General features: G+C 35.8%; 1 protein-coding gene across 2 annotated transcripts in view; it reads right to left on the reverse strand.

Moving 5' to 3' along the window:
• Positions 1-15,678, reverse strand: part of LOC146449718 (ras GTPase-activating protein 3-like) — an 18,860-nt gene extending 3,182 nt beyond the window's left edge. For both annotated transcript variants that reach the window (XR_014860657.1, XM_085101668.1), the window contains exons 1-25: positions 15,578-15,678; positions 15,395-15,512; positions 13,751-13,859; positions 12,867-13,042; positions 12,265-12,357; positions 11,781-11,853; positions 11,412-11,446; positions 11,217-11,268; positions 10,945-10,994; positions 8,632-8,788; positions 8,370-8,468; positions 7,729-7,778; positions 7,156-7,270; positions 6,871-6,945; positions 6,359-6,482; positions 5,611-5,717; positions 5,168-5,245; positions 4,571-4,651; positions 4,262-4,335; positions 3,078-3,267; positions 2,482-2,552; positions 1,588-1,677; positions 1,069-1,116; positions 842-948; positions 102-270 (exon numbers count right to left, since the gene is read on the reverse strand). Coding sequence is in view for 1 of the 2 variants with exons in the window: in XM_085101668.1 (XP_084957794.1) it covers positions 102-270; positions 842-948; positions 1,069-1,116; positions 1,588-1,677; positions 2,482-2,552; positions 3,078-3,267; positions 4,262-4,335; positions 4,571-4,651; positions 5,168-5,245; positions 5,611-5,717; positions 6,359-6,482; positions 6,871-6,945; positions 7,156-7,270; positions 7,729-7,778; positions 8,370-8,468; positions 8,632-8,788; positions 10,945-10,994; positions 11,217-11,268; positions 11,412-11,446; positions 11,781-11,853; positions 12,265-12,357; positions 12,867-13,042; positions 13,751-13,859; positions 15,395-15,512; positions 15,578-15,638 (2,402 nt within the window). In the remaining variant the exon portion in view is untranslated. The remainder of the gene's footprint in view (positions 1-101; positions 271-841; positions 949-1,068; positions 1,117-1,587; positions 1,678-2,481; positions 2,553-3,077; positions 3,268-4,261; positions 4,336-4,570; positions 4,652-5,167; positions 5,246-5,610; positions 5,718-6,358; positions 6,483-6,870; positions 6,946-7,155; positions 7,271-7,728; positions 7,779-8,369; positions 8,469-8,631; positions 8,789-10,944; positions 10,995-11,216; positions 11,269-11,411; positions 11,447-11,780; positions 11,854-12,264; positions 12,358-12,866; positions 13,043-13,750; positions 13,860-15,394; positions 15,513-15,577) is intronic.
• Positions 15,679-15,920: the final 242 nt, after the last annotated feature.

The raw sequence follows: 15,920 nt of genomic DNA on the forward strand, positions 1-15,920 counted from the left end.
CCCCCCCCACCCACCCATGACTGACCACCTTACTTATTAAAGGGACACATCTCAACATGTTAAGTGTTTGAATTGCTGCTATCACAAAGGTTACCACTCACTTGCTGCCATGTCTTGTTAATCGATGTGTAATTTTCCGGTGCTGCTTGTGCTCTTGTTCTAAACTAATTATATGTGAGCAGATTTCATTGATTGTCGTCAGCTTCTGTTGCCACATTGCTGGGTTTGTCCCTTCAGCTGTACAGCTTTCACATTGATTTTCACATTCAGCTAAGGAAGCAGAAAATTATTCATGAGAAGAATATTTAAAGAATAATAAAAGATTGAAATCCAATTATTGGATTTCAATCTTTCCTTTCCCTTTTGTACACACACAGTGGCTTATGGGGCAGAAACAAGGGCTCTCTAACCTTGGCCATATTATGTACATATTTATAAGCTTACATCTCTGCAGCAAACACGAGAAATGAACCTGAGCCGTGTGTAAGGGCACATATGACGGTTTCCTTTGTAAGTCCTTTTAAAGTCTCCTGAAATCCCTGGAGCATTTAAATCAGGTTCTGTAAGCGCTAAGCAGCCATTAAATTCTACAATTTCTTGTTATAATGCAAGTTTCACATTGCTTACAGTGTGTAAGCTAGACCTACACTTGGGGTTTGCAGTACATCAGTAGTATCTGCGGGGCTTTGAGGGGCGATGGTCACCCTGAGCTTATTGAACGAGATTCCCTCAAGAGAATTAGGTGCACAACAAAGTAACAACATGATTAAAATTTGATAAATTTAGTTAAACACTGTTTTTTCCAGCACTAACAAGTCATGGGTACTGAACAAGAACTTACTTTGTAATTCATCCAACTTGTCCAGATTTACTAAGAACAATGAGTGTATTCTCTCAATCTCTCTATCACAATCTATAGCTACATTCACACATTTGGGTTGAGGGATTCTGAGGAAAAATAAAAGATTTTTTAAACAAGTCGCTATGCTTATCACTAAAAAAAATAGGACATAAAAAAACAGTCAAGACCGTTGTCACGAAACCAACATGAATGCCAAGTGTCCTTACTCAGTGACTGCTGTACAGCCTGATACTTTGTCTGAACGTTCTTTGCAGCTGAAAAAAAAAATACAAGTTGTTCAACAAATTCTCAAGTATGTGAACCTAGAGCCAAAAAAAGCAAGGAAGGGAGGTAAGTATTGAATGACGGCACAGTAGCGAGATCCTTAAATCCCTGTCTAAATTCACAGTTGACTCAGCATCCTGTTGGTTGCGTATGAGGGATGTTGGTTCGCATATTCACTGGTCCAGTGGTTTCTCTCAAAAAATGAACATTTCCGATTTGGAGTGTAGATCAACCGACAAGAAAACTACTGGAGGACCATGTGGCTTTCACCTCCTTATACTATGAATTTGTTTAAAAGGAAGAAGGCAAACAGGGCCAACCACATCAAAGAAATTCTTAACTAGAAACATTTGCTGATGTTTTTATTGACAGTGAAATAATTTACTTGAATTAACAAGGGTGTATTTAGTTTAAAGTGGTAACAAAATAAAATCATGAGATATCAAATCCTCTTTTCCTACCACAGCCATTTCCCACAAACAAAAGCTTCAGGGTGATATTTTTCTGCTTTGTGTGGATTACTTTGGCACACCTTACGCAGGGCACGTGTCCTATAAAATAATTGTTATAAAAAAATTATTCATCAATAACTCAATATTCATGACAAAATAATTTACAAAATGAATAAAATTCAATTACTAGTAGGAATACTAATGAGATTAAATTTCTTAATATATTTATGTCCTATATATGGGAATAGGGCCACCAACATTTTTAATCAGGGACAGATTCATAAGCCCTCCTATAAAGTTAAGATATAAAATGAAAGCCAATTATCAACAGACAGTACTTAGGATTTATCTTAACTTTGGACAGCTTTATGAATCTAATCACAGATATTTTTCAATTTGAGCTTAGATTTATAAATATGTGTAGTAACATAAGGATGCAAGGTTCTATGAACCCTCAGCTGAACACACAGCAAATTCTGAAGGGCTTTCTCAAGTACTATATTGGATCACTTGGCTGAAGACAGCTTACCGAGGATAGGGAACAAATGGAGCATGAGAAAATCCTTTGCAAGTCAGGGAATGACTGCAGAAAACTCCCACTGGCTTATCTTAAGATGCTTTAGGTAACTTGGCCTAGGAAGGCAAGAATGTCCTTTGCCGGTGACTTTTGTCCTTTCTGTTAAAAGACTGGCTCTTTTGTACCAAAAAGTAAGGAATTTTGACAGCAAACTTGACTGCCAGGTATGGGTTGATTTAACAGTCCAAATATCCAATAAGCCATCTTAGTCTTTCAAAAGTCATTTATGACCCATTTTCTTTGTTATGTCCTTTCTGTTATGTTTAATGTTTAACTGAGACAATGGGAGTACATGTAAAAAGCATACACATTCTCAGTTTCCTTACCATTCCCTTTCTTCCACAGTATTGCTTGCCTGAATGTACAACAACCTGTCAGGTTGAATTATCTGAACCATCTGAAAGTCAAAACAAAACATCAACGTGGCAGATTGAAAAATGGCTTTCAAGTTCATGCCTAGAGGTCTGCGAAAAAAGGCCAATATTTTGTTATTAACACTTTCCCATTTCACAGAGAAATAATCACCATATGTGATTTTGTTTTTTTTTTTTTATTATCATTATTTATTATTATTTTTTAAATTTTCAGTCCATATAGGTTGTTTTTCATAATACGGTGTTTTAATTCAAAAAATTTTCAGCGCTTACACATGGAATGAATTTACAAAAATCAACACTGACTTCCTGTCTTTTAGTTTAAATTGTTCTTGTCATTAAAATTGGATGGCAGATATCAAATATTTTTTATCAAGGTATTTTATGACAAAGTTCCATAGTCCACTATTGTACTGGATGTTTCTTTCCCACTGAGAGCAAGCAGATGTGTTATTAAAATATAACACTGCACAGCCATCATAAGGCAACAACCAAATAATTTAACAAAACATTAACAAAATACTCATGCTAATTTGAACAACTCTTACCAATTTCAAATGAAAGGATTCCTCGCCCAGATGTTCAGCTCCCAGGATATCACAGACAGGAATATGACCAAGAGTAACCTTGGTTTTGTCCTTGGAATATGAAAGTCCTTTGTTGGTCAAAACAAAAAACCTTTTTTTGAAATTTTTGAAGCCTAGCCTACTTCTTCCTTGGGCCCTCTTTATCAACATCCTGAAAAAGAAAACTCATTATTAGACATTCAGTACTTGCCTTACATTTTATACACAATTACAAAATCTATGAAATTGTGCAAAATTGGAAAATACCAAACCTTTAGTCTATGCTCTAGCATTCTTTCCTTAGACAAATCACTAGGCTTACTGGCAACACCATCTCTCCACACCCAAGTGATTAGTGGGTACCAGCAAACAAATCATTACACAAGCCAAGGGGTATGTAGAGACTCTGCAGAGAGCAAGCCTTGCTACCCTTCACACAAGAAGGCGAGAGCTAACAGAGCGCCTATGGAAAATAGTGACCACAAACTTCATAGCCTGTTGCCTGTGTGCATTATAGCTGTCCTAGGTCTTTAAGATGCACACAATTGTTTTCTATGCCAGCGTGCATAACTAGTTTGGCTATATTTGGCTCCTTTAGATTCTTTTTAAGGCTTCTTGGATTTTTTAGTTTTGGATCTTAGATTTTGTCAATATTTTTTTTTTATTTATCTACTTTGCAATTATCCTTAATTTAGCCTATTGGCTGCCAAGGATGTCTTAATAAACAATTATTATCCCCAGCTGCTAGGGCATAACTGGGTATTACCCAATGACAGACTAGCATCCCACCTGGCACATGGGCTGTCTCTGGAAGAAGTGGGACTTTACCTTTGCCTACCACAAATTTATCTAAAAAAGAGTCCAAGTGCTGGGGAATGTTTTAACTATTAAATAACTTATATCATAAAATTGCCACTGAAAAACACAGACAGAATCATTGTCTATAAGATCTTCTTCCAGAACTGAGACAGAGTTAGTACTAATGTCAACGTTACCCAACCAGGCCAGGCAAGTAAAATGCTTGATAGGAGATCAGTCACTGTAGATGCAAGGTAAATCTTCGTTTTTGGCTCTCAATAGAGCTCACTGTAAAAATACATGTAGGACCACTTGTGATCATTCTTGCCTTCTTTCAAGCCCTGGTTAACATGATTTAAGATACTCACCCCTCCTTAAGAACAATGGTTGAGTCTACAGGAAGACCTTGTGCTCTACTGGGTGAAGAGATGATCGCCAAGAACTGAAACAACAACAGTTCACATTCATTTGAGATAGTTTCTTTGTGCCATTCATTAAAGGTAAAGCAAACAACAGTTACTTATATAACAAATTTCTGTGTTCTGCAGAACAAATTCATTGAACATTAATCATCTACCATCTGAAATTCAGAGTATTAAAAGATAAACAGCAGTATTTTAAGTTGAGTTTAAAGATGTTAAACACAACATGAAAGATCATGAGAAAAACTTGCTCACCCGTTTGACTGCAGTAATATGCTCCTGATCAAGAATCACTGACTTCAGTGTCTCCATATATGGCTCTTTCACCTGTCCACACTATTTTAGGACAAGAAGCGAAAGTTCCTTAATAAGGTATTATCTGTTTTTCATACAATTTTCCTTTTATTACTCTCCTCTTGTTTCTCTCCAAGTTTTCCTTGCCCTTATTGATTACCCAACTCACCAGCCTTCACCCTTCACAAGAAATACATTAGATAACAGTGCCTCAAACAAAGAGTAATTTTAAAGTAGATCACCTTGTCCCAATAACTTATGCATTCCCAGTCACCCTGGGAGACAAAAGCAGTTTGATTGACAAACTACATGTTTCAATTAACTTAATATCCCATTTTGTATAAGAAAAAAAATTGTTTATTAAGTAAATGGTGCTGGAAAAGGGAGAACCATAAAATTTTAGTATATTTAAATGTACACTTACAAAGATGCAATGGTTTGAACTAATTTTGACAGCGATCATGTGAAGAGGTAAATTCCCAATTATGACTGGTTTTGATAGTAGTAATAACAGGAGCTTTGCAACACAGATGATAATGGATATCTACATGTACCTACCAGCACAGAGCTAACAACATTTCCTAGACTTTGTATTGCTTTTGATATAAGTGTAAGAGTTCTCGCTGTCTGTGCATCCTAATAAAATAAAAGAGAAGAAAACAATTTTAATAATTATTTACAATTACGTACATTTTCTTTTTAAACCAAATACTAAATAGCACACAACCAAACAGATTAATTAGCCATTAACTGCAGATGTATGGGTATGTTCTCTAAACATTTATAGAAAAGGGGTTGCAGTAAATAATCTTCTCCTCAATATGGTAATAAAAGAGATGATGAATTCCCTGTGTTCTGTAAGTAAGTCATGCACTGTTGAGGTCTAGAAAAAGTGCTAAATGCACTTGTATACAACTTCCATACCTAGTAATGGTATTTTTAGATCACATTTTTCTCTCACAGAATGTTGATAATCTTAATATGAATATTAAGTTACTTACTGGGTGTTCATTTCTCATCTGAAACAATTTTGGGTTTAGAATTGCTGGGGCAAAGAATCTCAGGAACACAAAACCGCTTACGGATGTGAAACAAACGTCATCATCATCTGAAACAAAACATGATTACCAACACAACAACTGTCAACTGTTTCATGTCAATTAAGGTTCATTTGGTTGCATCAATCAGCACCACAAAACAATTAATGATTAATTACAAAAATACAGCTTTACATTACATGTAAGTAAATTGACTTGAAACCGGATACTCCATAATAGAACACAAGTGCTTCCTTTTTTGTTTGTTTTCGCTTGTTACTTGTTTGTTTGCTTTTTTGGGGTGCAAGTAAATGACTGACACTTGTTTTGCAAGAAGAGATAATTGTGATATCCTAAAACATTTCTTTGATATTTAAGTTTTTTTCCTTTGAGTATTAGGGGCAGTGTTCCAGATAAGAGAGAGGTCTCGAGAGTGCTGGCTTTTGACCCAGCAAAGTGAATGGTAAACTTAAGAAGATTTGGAGAGAACCACACCTGTTGACCCCTTAACAAAAAAAAAAAAAAACAATTTATGGACTCCGTGACTTTGAAAGCTATCTGGAACACTGAAGGGGCATCTCTCATCAAACAAGTCTCCCTGGTCATTTTGTCCACCGTGCTAATGTTCAATACTTGCAAGGGGCTTTTTCAACAACTCCCACAAGATCAGAGATCTACTGGGTCTCTATTGAGTTTTATCAAGTATTCTTACCTGGGAATTTCCATGTAGCAGCTTCCCTGATATTATGGAACACTTGACACATAACAGTAGGGCATGCCATAGCAGAACAGGTGATGGCTGCAAATATTCTGTTCACATAGCCACGTAGATTAACCTATAAAAAAATTTGAAATCAGGAAAACCAAAGTCAACAAATGTTATCTGGAAATTATGTGATTTTATTTACAAGACAAAGGTTTTCACCTTGTCACAGGGGGGGGGGGGGGGGGGGGTGCCCCTAAATATAAGCTACAGTGTGGCCCAAAGGGTAGGGTATGAAAAAGGGTATAGATTTTAATCATTTTGGTCTGTAACTCTGAAAACAGGAATGGATTTTACAAAAACGGGTATGGATTCTAGAAACCAGGTCTGAAAATGGGTATGAGTTTGAGAGGCCATGTCTGAAAAAAAGGACCAGAAAATGTTCATCTCCTAGATAGGATCCTGAACATTATCCGGTAGTAGATCAAACAGCAAAAGGAAACAACATGACACATACTTACCAAATTTGCATCTAAAGACTCTCCTTCTCGAAGTTTTGCTGGGTCAATTTCACAACGCTTGTGGTCATCAAATATCTGAAGTTGAATCATTATTTTATCAACCTTGACTTGTTAGTTCCATAATCACAATTCCAAAAGTTTACAGAAAATCCTCACAAAATGTATGCACATGAATATATTATTAATATTTTTCTATATCACAATTTAAAATATCAGATTTTATCCATCATAAAATCATTATTAATATTTTTGTCATAAATATATATTTTTGCAACTCAATCTCACCTCATCTACCAGGCATTTAATAGTGTCATGAAGGTAATACATGCCAGCATGTTTCATGAACTCATCCACTGATTTTGTTGCTACTGAATTCCCTCTGAACAGTGTATTGGAATCTCTGAAATAAACCATTAAACAAAAGGTGAGAAGATTTTCCTCAAAGAAACCAGACAACAACATGCCAGTTGACCGTGCATAGGAATCGGCTTAAATTTATTTGTGCTTATTCTTCTAATTGGGGGCCTACCATTCTAAAATACAAGTCATTTCATATATAAACAGTTCTGAGTGACTTTAGGCACTGCGACTCTTCCGTTGTCTTTGAGGAGATTAGCGTGCACAAGGGGGAGAGAAGCATGTGGGGTTATTGCGCCAAATGACAAGAGAGATGACTCAGGATGAGTCAGCTGAAACCAAACCAAGGCTGAATCCTTTATTGCCTTAAAACATCATTTTATTTCATGCACAATAGCAATCGTAAACTGAATTGAAAAAAACAATACAACACATGTGTGTAACTTGCAAACAAATTGAAGGAAGATCCCTTTTATTCATTCATGGCATTATTATACTCACTTTGTATTTTGTACTTCATGATCCACAACAAGTTTAATAAAATCTACAACCTGAAATCAAAAGTACAGTAACAACCTCATCAAAGGTATAGATACATTGAAATAGATTAAATAAGTCACTCAACTTTACAAGTTGTTGGTGAATCTAACTTTAATATATCAGTTTGCAGTTTAAACAGGAAAACTATTTTATTTGCATTCATCAATATTGAAAAAGTAGAGTCTGTTTATTCTTCAGAGGACTAATCCAACATTACAACTCCATCAAAACAGAATACGACACAATAAATTATTTTCACAGTGTGCTAGCCAGCTGAGAACATTTGTACTGCTAACCACCCCCACCCCCCTCCCCAAAAAAAGCTGAATTGATTGATCCTCTGTGATTTAATTTGCACAGGTTTTGTGTCAGAGAGCTACTCTAGGTTTACTATTGTCCAGAATCAGATTTCATGTATGTTATAACATCTGTGAAAGATTTCACCCGGCACATACTCCATTATTTTTTTTATTTTATTAATTTTTTTTTTTTTTTTTTTTTTACATACTCCATTATTTTGGTTGTAACATCATTCCTCCTGTTAAATACCAGGTTTAATACTCATTATAACATCCTTTCTGATTAATTTCAAAACAGCAAACCTGATTATGATGAGAGAAAACTCTGACAAATGACCGAGCTACTGCAGCCTTGTCCTTAACCAATTCACCCAAAATATGGGCAGCTGTTGTCCGAACATCCTAAAAATAAATTAACATTATTGTAAACAGGTACATCAATATACAGGATTTCTGTTGTCCTTTTGTTAAGATATAAAACCCATAAAATACAACAAATGCAAAAGACAGCCTTGAGGTGGATCACTTTAAACCCCAAATTACAAACAGGTTAATAATTTCATACCTGCCCATCTTTGATACTCAAAACTGTTTCCCTCAAAGGATCATAGAAACTTGATGGGAAGACGTGGTCTTGAGAGTGACAAACTCTAAGTCTCAGAGAGCCTAAATCCTGCTTACTAGGAGGATCATTTTTCTCTTCACGTGGACCAAGCCAATACCTAAACAGGAAAGGCAACATGCATTATCAAACAAGTAACAGAAATTTTAACCATAAGGTTATATTCATTGAGCCTTAGTGGCCCACACAGCATGCAGAACTTAACCAGTTTCTGAGGCATGAAGCAACTAGGAATATTTCTACTTCCCCATGGATGGGATGCTAGGCCATCACAGGGTTATATTGTATTAAGCAGTATGTTGCTGGTACCCAGGGTTGTCGCTAAGCTCCGGCTGCCGGCTAAATTCCCCGGCTGGGAAAGAGGTCATCGCCGGCTGAATTTTGGGTGGCAAGCACTCGGTTAAAAGGGCAATGAACAGTTCTTTAGTTACCCACAAGCAATTGTTCGATTTAGAATAATATATTTTAAGTGAAAAGGTTGAATAAACTCCTGACTACCTTGAGTATCGATGCCATTAAGTAATTGAAATAAAGTCTGGTTTTGAGAACTTGTTTACCGTGTCCTCTTTCCGTTTTCTGCGTCCGCCATCTTGTCAACACGAAGCTTGGTAACCCCGATAGCCCCCGCATTCAAGGCGTTGCGAAAGATTGGGAACGAGTTGTTACCAGGCCTCAGTTGTTCAAAAAGCGGATAACTTTATCCACTGGATAGGTCGCTATCCGGCAGATAAAATGTGTGAAAGATTTTCCCGATAGCCTTATAATTTGTGGATAGGGTAGAAGCAAATGTGAAATTTAAGTATGTGATTGTGTAGAAAACTTGCCTAAAGCGTCAGGTGGAGTATATTTGCTCCGCTGGATAGTGACTTATCCAGTGGATAAAGTTATCCGCTCTTTGAACAACTGGGGCCAGGTATTTGTGTCAGATGGGAGAAAGAAGAAGTCTTTCTCTGTAGCATGACAGAGAAAAAAACATGAAGGAACTTCTTTGTAATGTTTTAATTGGTTAAATTTTATTGCTTATAACATGTTTATGCTCATGAATAGCAAGAAGAACTGGGCAAATGGAGGAACAACTGACCAAACCAGAAACCAAAACCCAGAAACGTAAACGGTCCGCCGAGTGCTCGCCGGCGAAAACGAACGAACGAGAAACCGAGTGAACGAACCCGCGAAACTGGATGAACAGCTGAACGACCGAGTGGACAGCTCTTTTGTTTGCAGTTCTAAGCGTTTATAAGAATCGATTTTCTGATATTCTAGTGCAAACTTAAAAGCACTTATCTTTTCGGAACGAATGGAAAGCGATGTAGCTTTCGTTCTCATTACTTTTATGTTAAGTAAATGTTGAAAATCTTACTCACGTATTTTCATTGTTAATGTTAGAGTATACACGGCATTCATGAAAAACGGGTTTTAGTTAGATTAGATTAGTTGTAGTTAGGTTTTGAATTTTGTTTAGGAGAGTTAGGTTATTTCTAATTTTTTATACTCCTGATGGATTTTACCGTGTTTAAATAAAGAACTATTCTTCTAGTGAGCTCACCAAAAAGAGAATTAAGAAAACAGCATAGATTGATGAACTGAAGTAAAACAAAGCACTGTCTGCTCAGAAGGTCTGTCATTCTCCTTAGGGGCACAGTGAATAGACCTGGTAGAGAGTTCAAGGGACGCCAAACCACGAAAACCACACGAAGTAAATATGGAAACGTCAAAGCAAGGGAGAGAATTTTGAATAAATTCAGGGTGAATCTCTGTACTGCACGTTTCAAACTGCAGCACCACAGCTCACCTTCTCTTCAATGGTTGTTTCTTTTTGCATAAAAGAGCCCCTAGATTTCACCAGAGTGCACCAAATTGAATTAAAATTTTCAAAATTTCCTGAGGAGGCCCCTCAGACCCCCCTAATGGGAGGGGGCAACCCCCTCCCATACCTACCCCTCCGTCGGCTATGCCGACGGCAGAAGGCACTTCGCGCATTCTTTAGCCGGCTCAATTTCTCAGCTTACCGGCAGACAAATTTCTTAGCTACAACCCTGGGTACCCATTTATACATCTGGGTGAAGAGAGACAATGGAGCAAAGTTTATTGTCTAAGGAAACGACACAGTAATGAAGAGACCAACTGAGCCTTGAACCATCGACCTTCCGTCTGATCAAAAGTCTGGCACACCAACTACTACGCCACCGTACCTCCATGAGAATGGTTAACAATTAAATTAAACAAGAATGAAAACTTTATTATTTTAGAACTTACCATCCTTCATGTGTTGAAGACAAGTCACATTTACTCAAAGGAACTCTGACCTGTAAGAATAACAAAAACATTGCTATCAGTGTCATATTTTGAAATCAGTAATAAATGTTAGACGATGCAAAATACCAAGTGGTATTACTGCTGTGACAAGAGAGCATAGTTACCTCACTGTGGATTAAGTAATTGCATCAAAGTCAGTATAAGTTCTGGCTTAACTTAAACAACAAGGCTCAAAGATAGATACACACATCACATAACTAAAGATCACATACTTCTCCTAGAAAGATGTCTTCCCCAATGAGACTTGCACTCCATGCCGCACACCTAAGTGCCAACAAGAAATATTTTCCTTTAAAATTATCTTGGTCCAATGTAATTAATGTATTGTATGATGCAGTGAAACAAGAACAAAAAAAATATTGTTTTTTTTTTTATTATGTGTAATATAAAGTTAATATACAACGCACCTCAATACTAAACTTTCAACATCATCCGGTGGTATCTGAAACAAAAGAATAACATTATTTTAAAAACACTAAAAAAACTGTGTTTTTCCTCCAGAGGAAATCTTCAGTAAAAATTCCAGTATTGTAAAATGAAATAGATATGGCATATTGCAGTCAATTCCTCTTTTGTCTTAGCAAACACCTTGTTATCAAGTGGCTACCTCTCTCTTTAACCAGACATGTCGCTACAATAATTGTACCAATTATTGGTACCTGAAATGGATGTCTTTTTAAAGTATCAACTAGACAATGTCTGATAAGAGTTGTTGATCGAGAATCAGTGCTTTGCTGGGAGTTGACTTTAGTAGCAAAGTTATTGTACATTTTTACCTCAAAGAGAAATGTTTCTTCAAATTGTGGGTTTAAAGTTCTTTTCTTGACTTTGGTCTTTTTAGGCTCTGACCTATAGGATCAAATTAAAATGTTCAAAATAATATAATAAACTGGAACTCCGCCTTACGACCACCTCATTAATACAACCAACTCGTTAAGACAACCTCTTTTTTGTGCCCCAAACAAATTGAAATCCCAGTCATTTCCTTAGTTTTACAACTTCGTCAATCTGACCACCCTGTTATTATGACCACATGTTCATGGTCCAAAGGTGGTTGTGTAAACGGGGTTCCACTGTAATCAGTATAACCCCCCAATCAAAACACCTGAGCAGTCCAGAAAAGGTAAATATAATATAACAGAATAATTAACAACAATTCATTGACAACTTAATTAACAATTAAGCCATACAAATGCCTGGAATTGTATTATGCAATGATCCAGTTTATAATATATTTTTTTAATGTTTATTTAATAGTACCTAGAGAGTGGTCCTTGGACAGTGACACTAACATAAGGATCAGAGAATGTACCATTACCATTGCACCCATATAAATCAGAACATTCTAAAATTCTGAAAAGAAAGAGACATCCACTGTCAGACCAACAAGAACTTTAAGTATAAACGTCAAAGAGGAAATTTCATCTCTCAATAATAATATTATTATTGTTGTGTGTTATAATTCTTCTTATTTATACAAAATTAAATTTTTTCACGTCACAAAATTATTACATACATATTTTAATTTATTGAAAGAAATAGAGGTAAGAAATCCTCTTATAATAATTATAATCTTAGAAGCCAGAAGGGTTTATTAGCTGAGGAATCCCCTATAAACAGTTTTAAATTAGCATGGCACACATACAGCCATTTTCACTTCATTATTTGGGCTTTAGAAAAGTAGCTTTGTAAAGTGTATGCATAAGTACATCATTTAGGAACAACAATGCTAATATATTTAATAATCAATAATCTGAAAATTATCCATGACAGTTCCCCCAAATTTGCCCAGTTTCCTCAATATTTTGGGTAGAATAATGAGATTGTTGCAAAACCAGAAGAAATCCAACACAAAAACATACCTAATGCTAAGTTTGGGTGTATTTGAAAATTCATCATCATCTGTATCAGGTATAAATTCATATTGTTTGATTTCTAAGTGTATTCTTCCTTGGACTTCAGTATCAGGTTCAACATGAACTAAGGGAAACCATGTGTCTGTATGATAAGCTTGAACACAACCTTTCTTGATAGCAACCTGAAATCACAAGAAATGAATCAGTGATTAGAAATAAAAAAAAAAGCTGTGGATGCAATTTTTCTTGATGATGCTAGTTCACAGGGGTTCACAGTGCAAACATTCTTAGCCTAGTAATTCCTAGTTGTTATATCTTTTGCGTTACTTTCTCTGTCCTTGTGTGTGTCTGTTGTGAATTTGTGCTATCTTGCCAACCCGTAATTTATTTTCATTTAATGCTGATGTCAACTTGCTGCCTGGCTGCACTAGCCCCAATGGTTATTCCAGGCAGCCAGTACCCTAATTTTATTTCTCATATTTTTGCAATCAACTTCACATGAGGCAAAAGTACAAATAAAGATTGTTGTTGTTGATTGTTAGAGATGTATACATATTGGGGTTATGTGTGAAAATGCATGTGCTAAGCCTGCATCAAAGCTTCATAACAGTTGGGTGCGGAGCTAATCATTCCACCCTGTAAAAAACCCACTTGATTACAAATCCCTAAAGGGGCCTAAATATTAACACCTCATGGTGAAAAGAGGCCTAAGCTCTTTTCTTAAGTACCCAGGCCAGTCCACCTTCTAAGCACTTTCTCCCTGTTTCTCTTCTCATAATTATTTTGAAAAACTTTGGATCTTCAGACCAAATCATCACCACATCTTCTTTTCACCGCCGCTCTGTTTCTATGAACTTTGACAGAAAGCTCAGGCTTTGTTTATCACTTACCTTTCCAAGTACAGTATCCTTTCCTATAAGGTCAGTATCAAAGAGGTAAAAACATAATGTTCTGAAGTCTCTGGGAACTTCAAAATGGACATCTTCACCAAAGAATGGACTGGTGAAAAAAAAAACATATGAAAATGAGTTTTACAATATTAGGTAAACAAATGCTCGGGGTGTATATTAAAGAGCGGACAGGCCTTCAATTAGTTCCAGTGGCAGGAATGGCTGATTGATAGGGGAGGGCATGTTTGGGTGACTAAAAGTGCACCTTCACCCTTAGACTATGGGGAGTGATGATGAAAACAATTTCACTTGTTTAATTTCAGCCATATACGGACATGCTTTTTGGCACATATTTTGAGTATTCCACAAAGGCACAAGCTAAAACTCTTTTTTTTTTTTTTGTTAACTGCCAAGTACTAAACATCTACAGAAAAAGTAAAAACTTTGTTCAACACATCGGAAAATTAAGGCTAATGCCTGATTCTGGAATATTTGTCCCAAAGAAAAGCACTCTGAGTTTGTCATAAATCTGGTGACCTTTTTCCAAATCTGATAATTATTTTTGTCATTATCTTACTAAACCCCAGTAAGGGTGATTAGAAAAATTTTCTGGGCAAGGATTCTATGTCGTTCGTATTTAATTATTTATATATCACAGGCCTTGAACAGTGGATCATGACCAAAGAAACATTTCTTTATTAACCACAGATAATTAATAAATTAACTGGTGAGAAATCACAGATATGTCCTGAAGGTTTTGGAAGTTTTATATTTTTCAAATAATTCAGTTTTGATAACAAATCTTACGAAAGAATGGATGCAAGGTGCCTCAAGAAAACCTGATATAAAAAGAATGTAAATTTAAAAATAAAAAAATACAGAAAATATTAAACCAATTACGTTTAAAAATACAAATTTGTATGCTCTAAAACCTCAAAATTTAATTAACGGTTAAATCTAAAATAATACAATTCTTCACTCGAATCTGAAGAACTATTACTTTTAAACTAACCGAACTGAAAAGAATGTGTACTTTTCTGACAAAATAATGTACGTGTTCAATTACGAAAAATTTTGGCTTTTAATAAAATACAATTTATAAGCTTAACTATCAGATGTAAAGGAGTTCTAAGAAGGGGGTATTTCTATCACATGTGAGATCAAACTCGTTTAAAACGGCCGCTTTTGAATTCTAGTCACGTATGACACGCTTTTAACGTAACTGCTAATGTAAACTTAATCAAATACTACACACAATCGCAAACGAGATTTATGTTAACTGTCTTTGTACGAACCAGGAACAAACCACTCGAATTTGTATTTCGTATAAGATGATAAAAATCTATAAAGACGTTTCTGAGATCGAAATATTACGACAGTTAGGTAAACTAACTTTTTTAACCCACAGGAAAAATACACGCAAAGTGATCAGTAAAAGCTTTACACAGTGTTGTAGCTAGAGCGCTCTCAAAATAAGCCGCATAATATTTTTTTCCTCATCGAAGATCGAAGACGAAACAAAATTGATAATCAGTGCTGTAATTTAACCACACACAAAACGTAGAACGAAAATGTGTTATCATCATTCCTAGCCTCTGTAAAATAATTAAAAAATAACATGGAAATTTAATAAGGGGAACTTACCACAAACTTTTTTCAACAGTAGCTGTCCTAAACACTTCTTCTTGGTCGAGTGTCACAATGCAATAACAGTTTCGCGAAGATCTCGGTTCTTTCCTCGGTTGCAGATTTTTTGCCTCCCCTGAAAAATTGTCGAGTTAATTTACAGCAATTCCTGATTGCATTCTTGCGTTTTTTGACACTCACCAATTCTTATTTTTAGTGTTTCTTCTATCCGTACATCACTCAAGTTTACACCGGCCGCCATGTCGAAGCCATCCTTGTCACGTGATCACAACATGTAAATTTTGATTGGGTAGCGGCTTCCGGTAATAACTTGCTTTAATTTCCGGTTGAGTGTAATTTTCCCGCGCTTTCCATTTCCTCCCTGATTTTCTTTTTGTTTCTTTACTTCTTTCTTTCTATCTTTCTTTCTTGCTTGCTTTATTTATTTCCACTCGAGATATTCTTTAAATCGAAAGCAATTACTAGCTTCAGATTTATTTTAGTGTATACGTAAAGAAATGTAAAGGCAAGTTATATTAAAACA

This window comes from Pavona decussata, unplaced genomic scaffold, assembly GCF_977016875.1.
Source record: "Pavona decussata unplaced genomic scaffold, jaPavDecu1.1 SCAFFOLD_602, whole genome shotgun sequence".
NCBI classification, from domain to species: domain Eukaryota; kingdom Metazoa; phylum Cnidaria; class Anthozoa; order Scleractinia; family Agariciidae; genus Pavona; species Pavona decussata.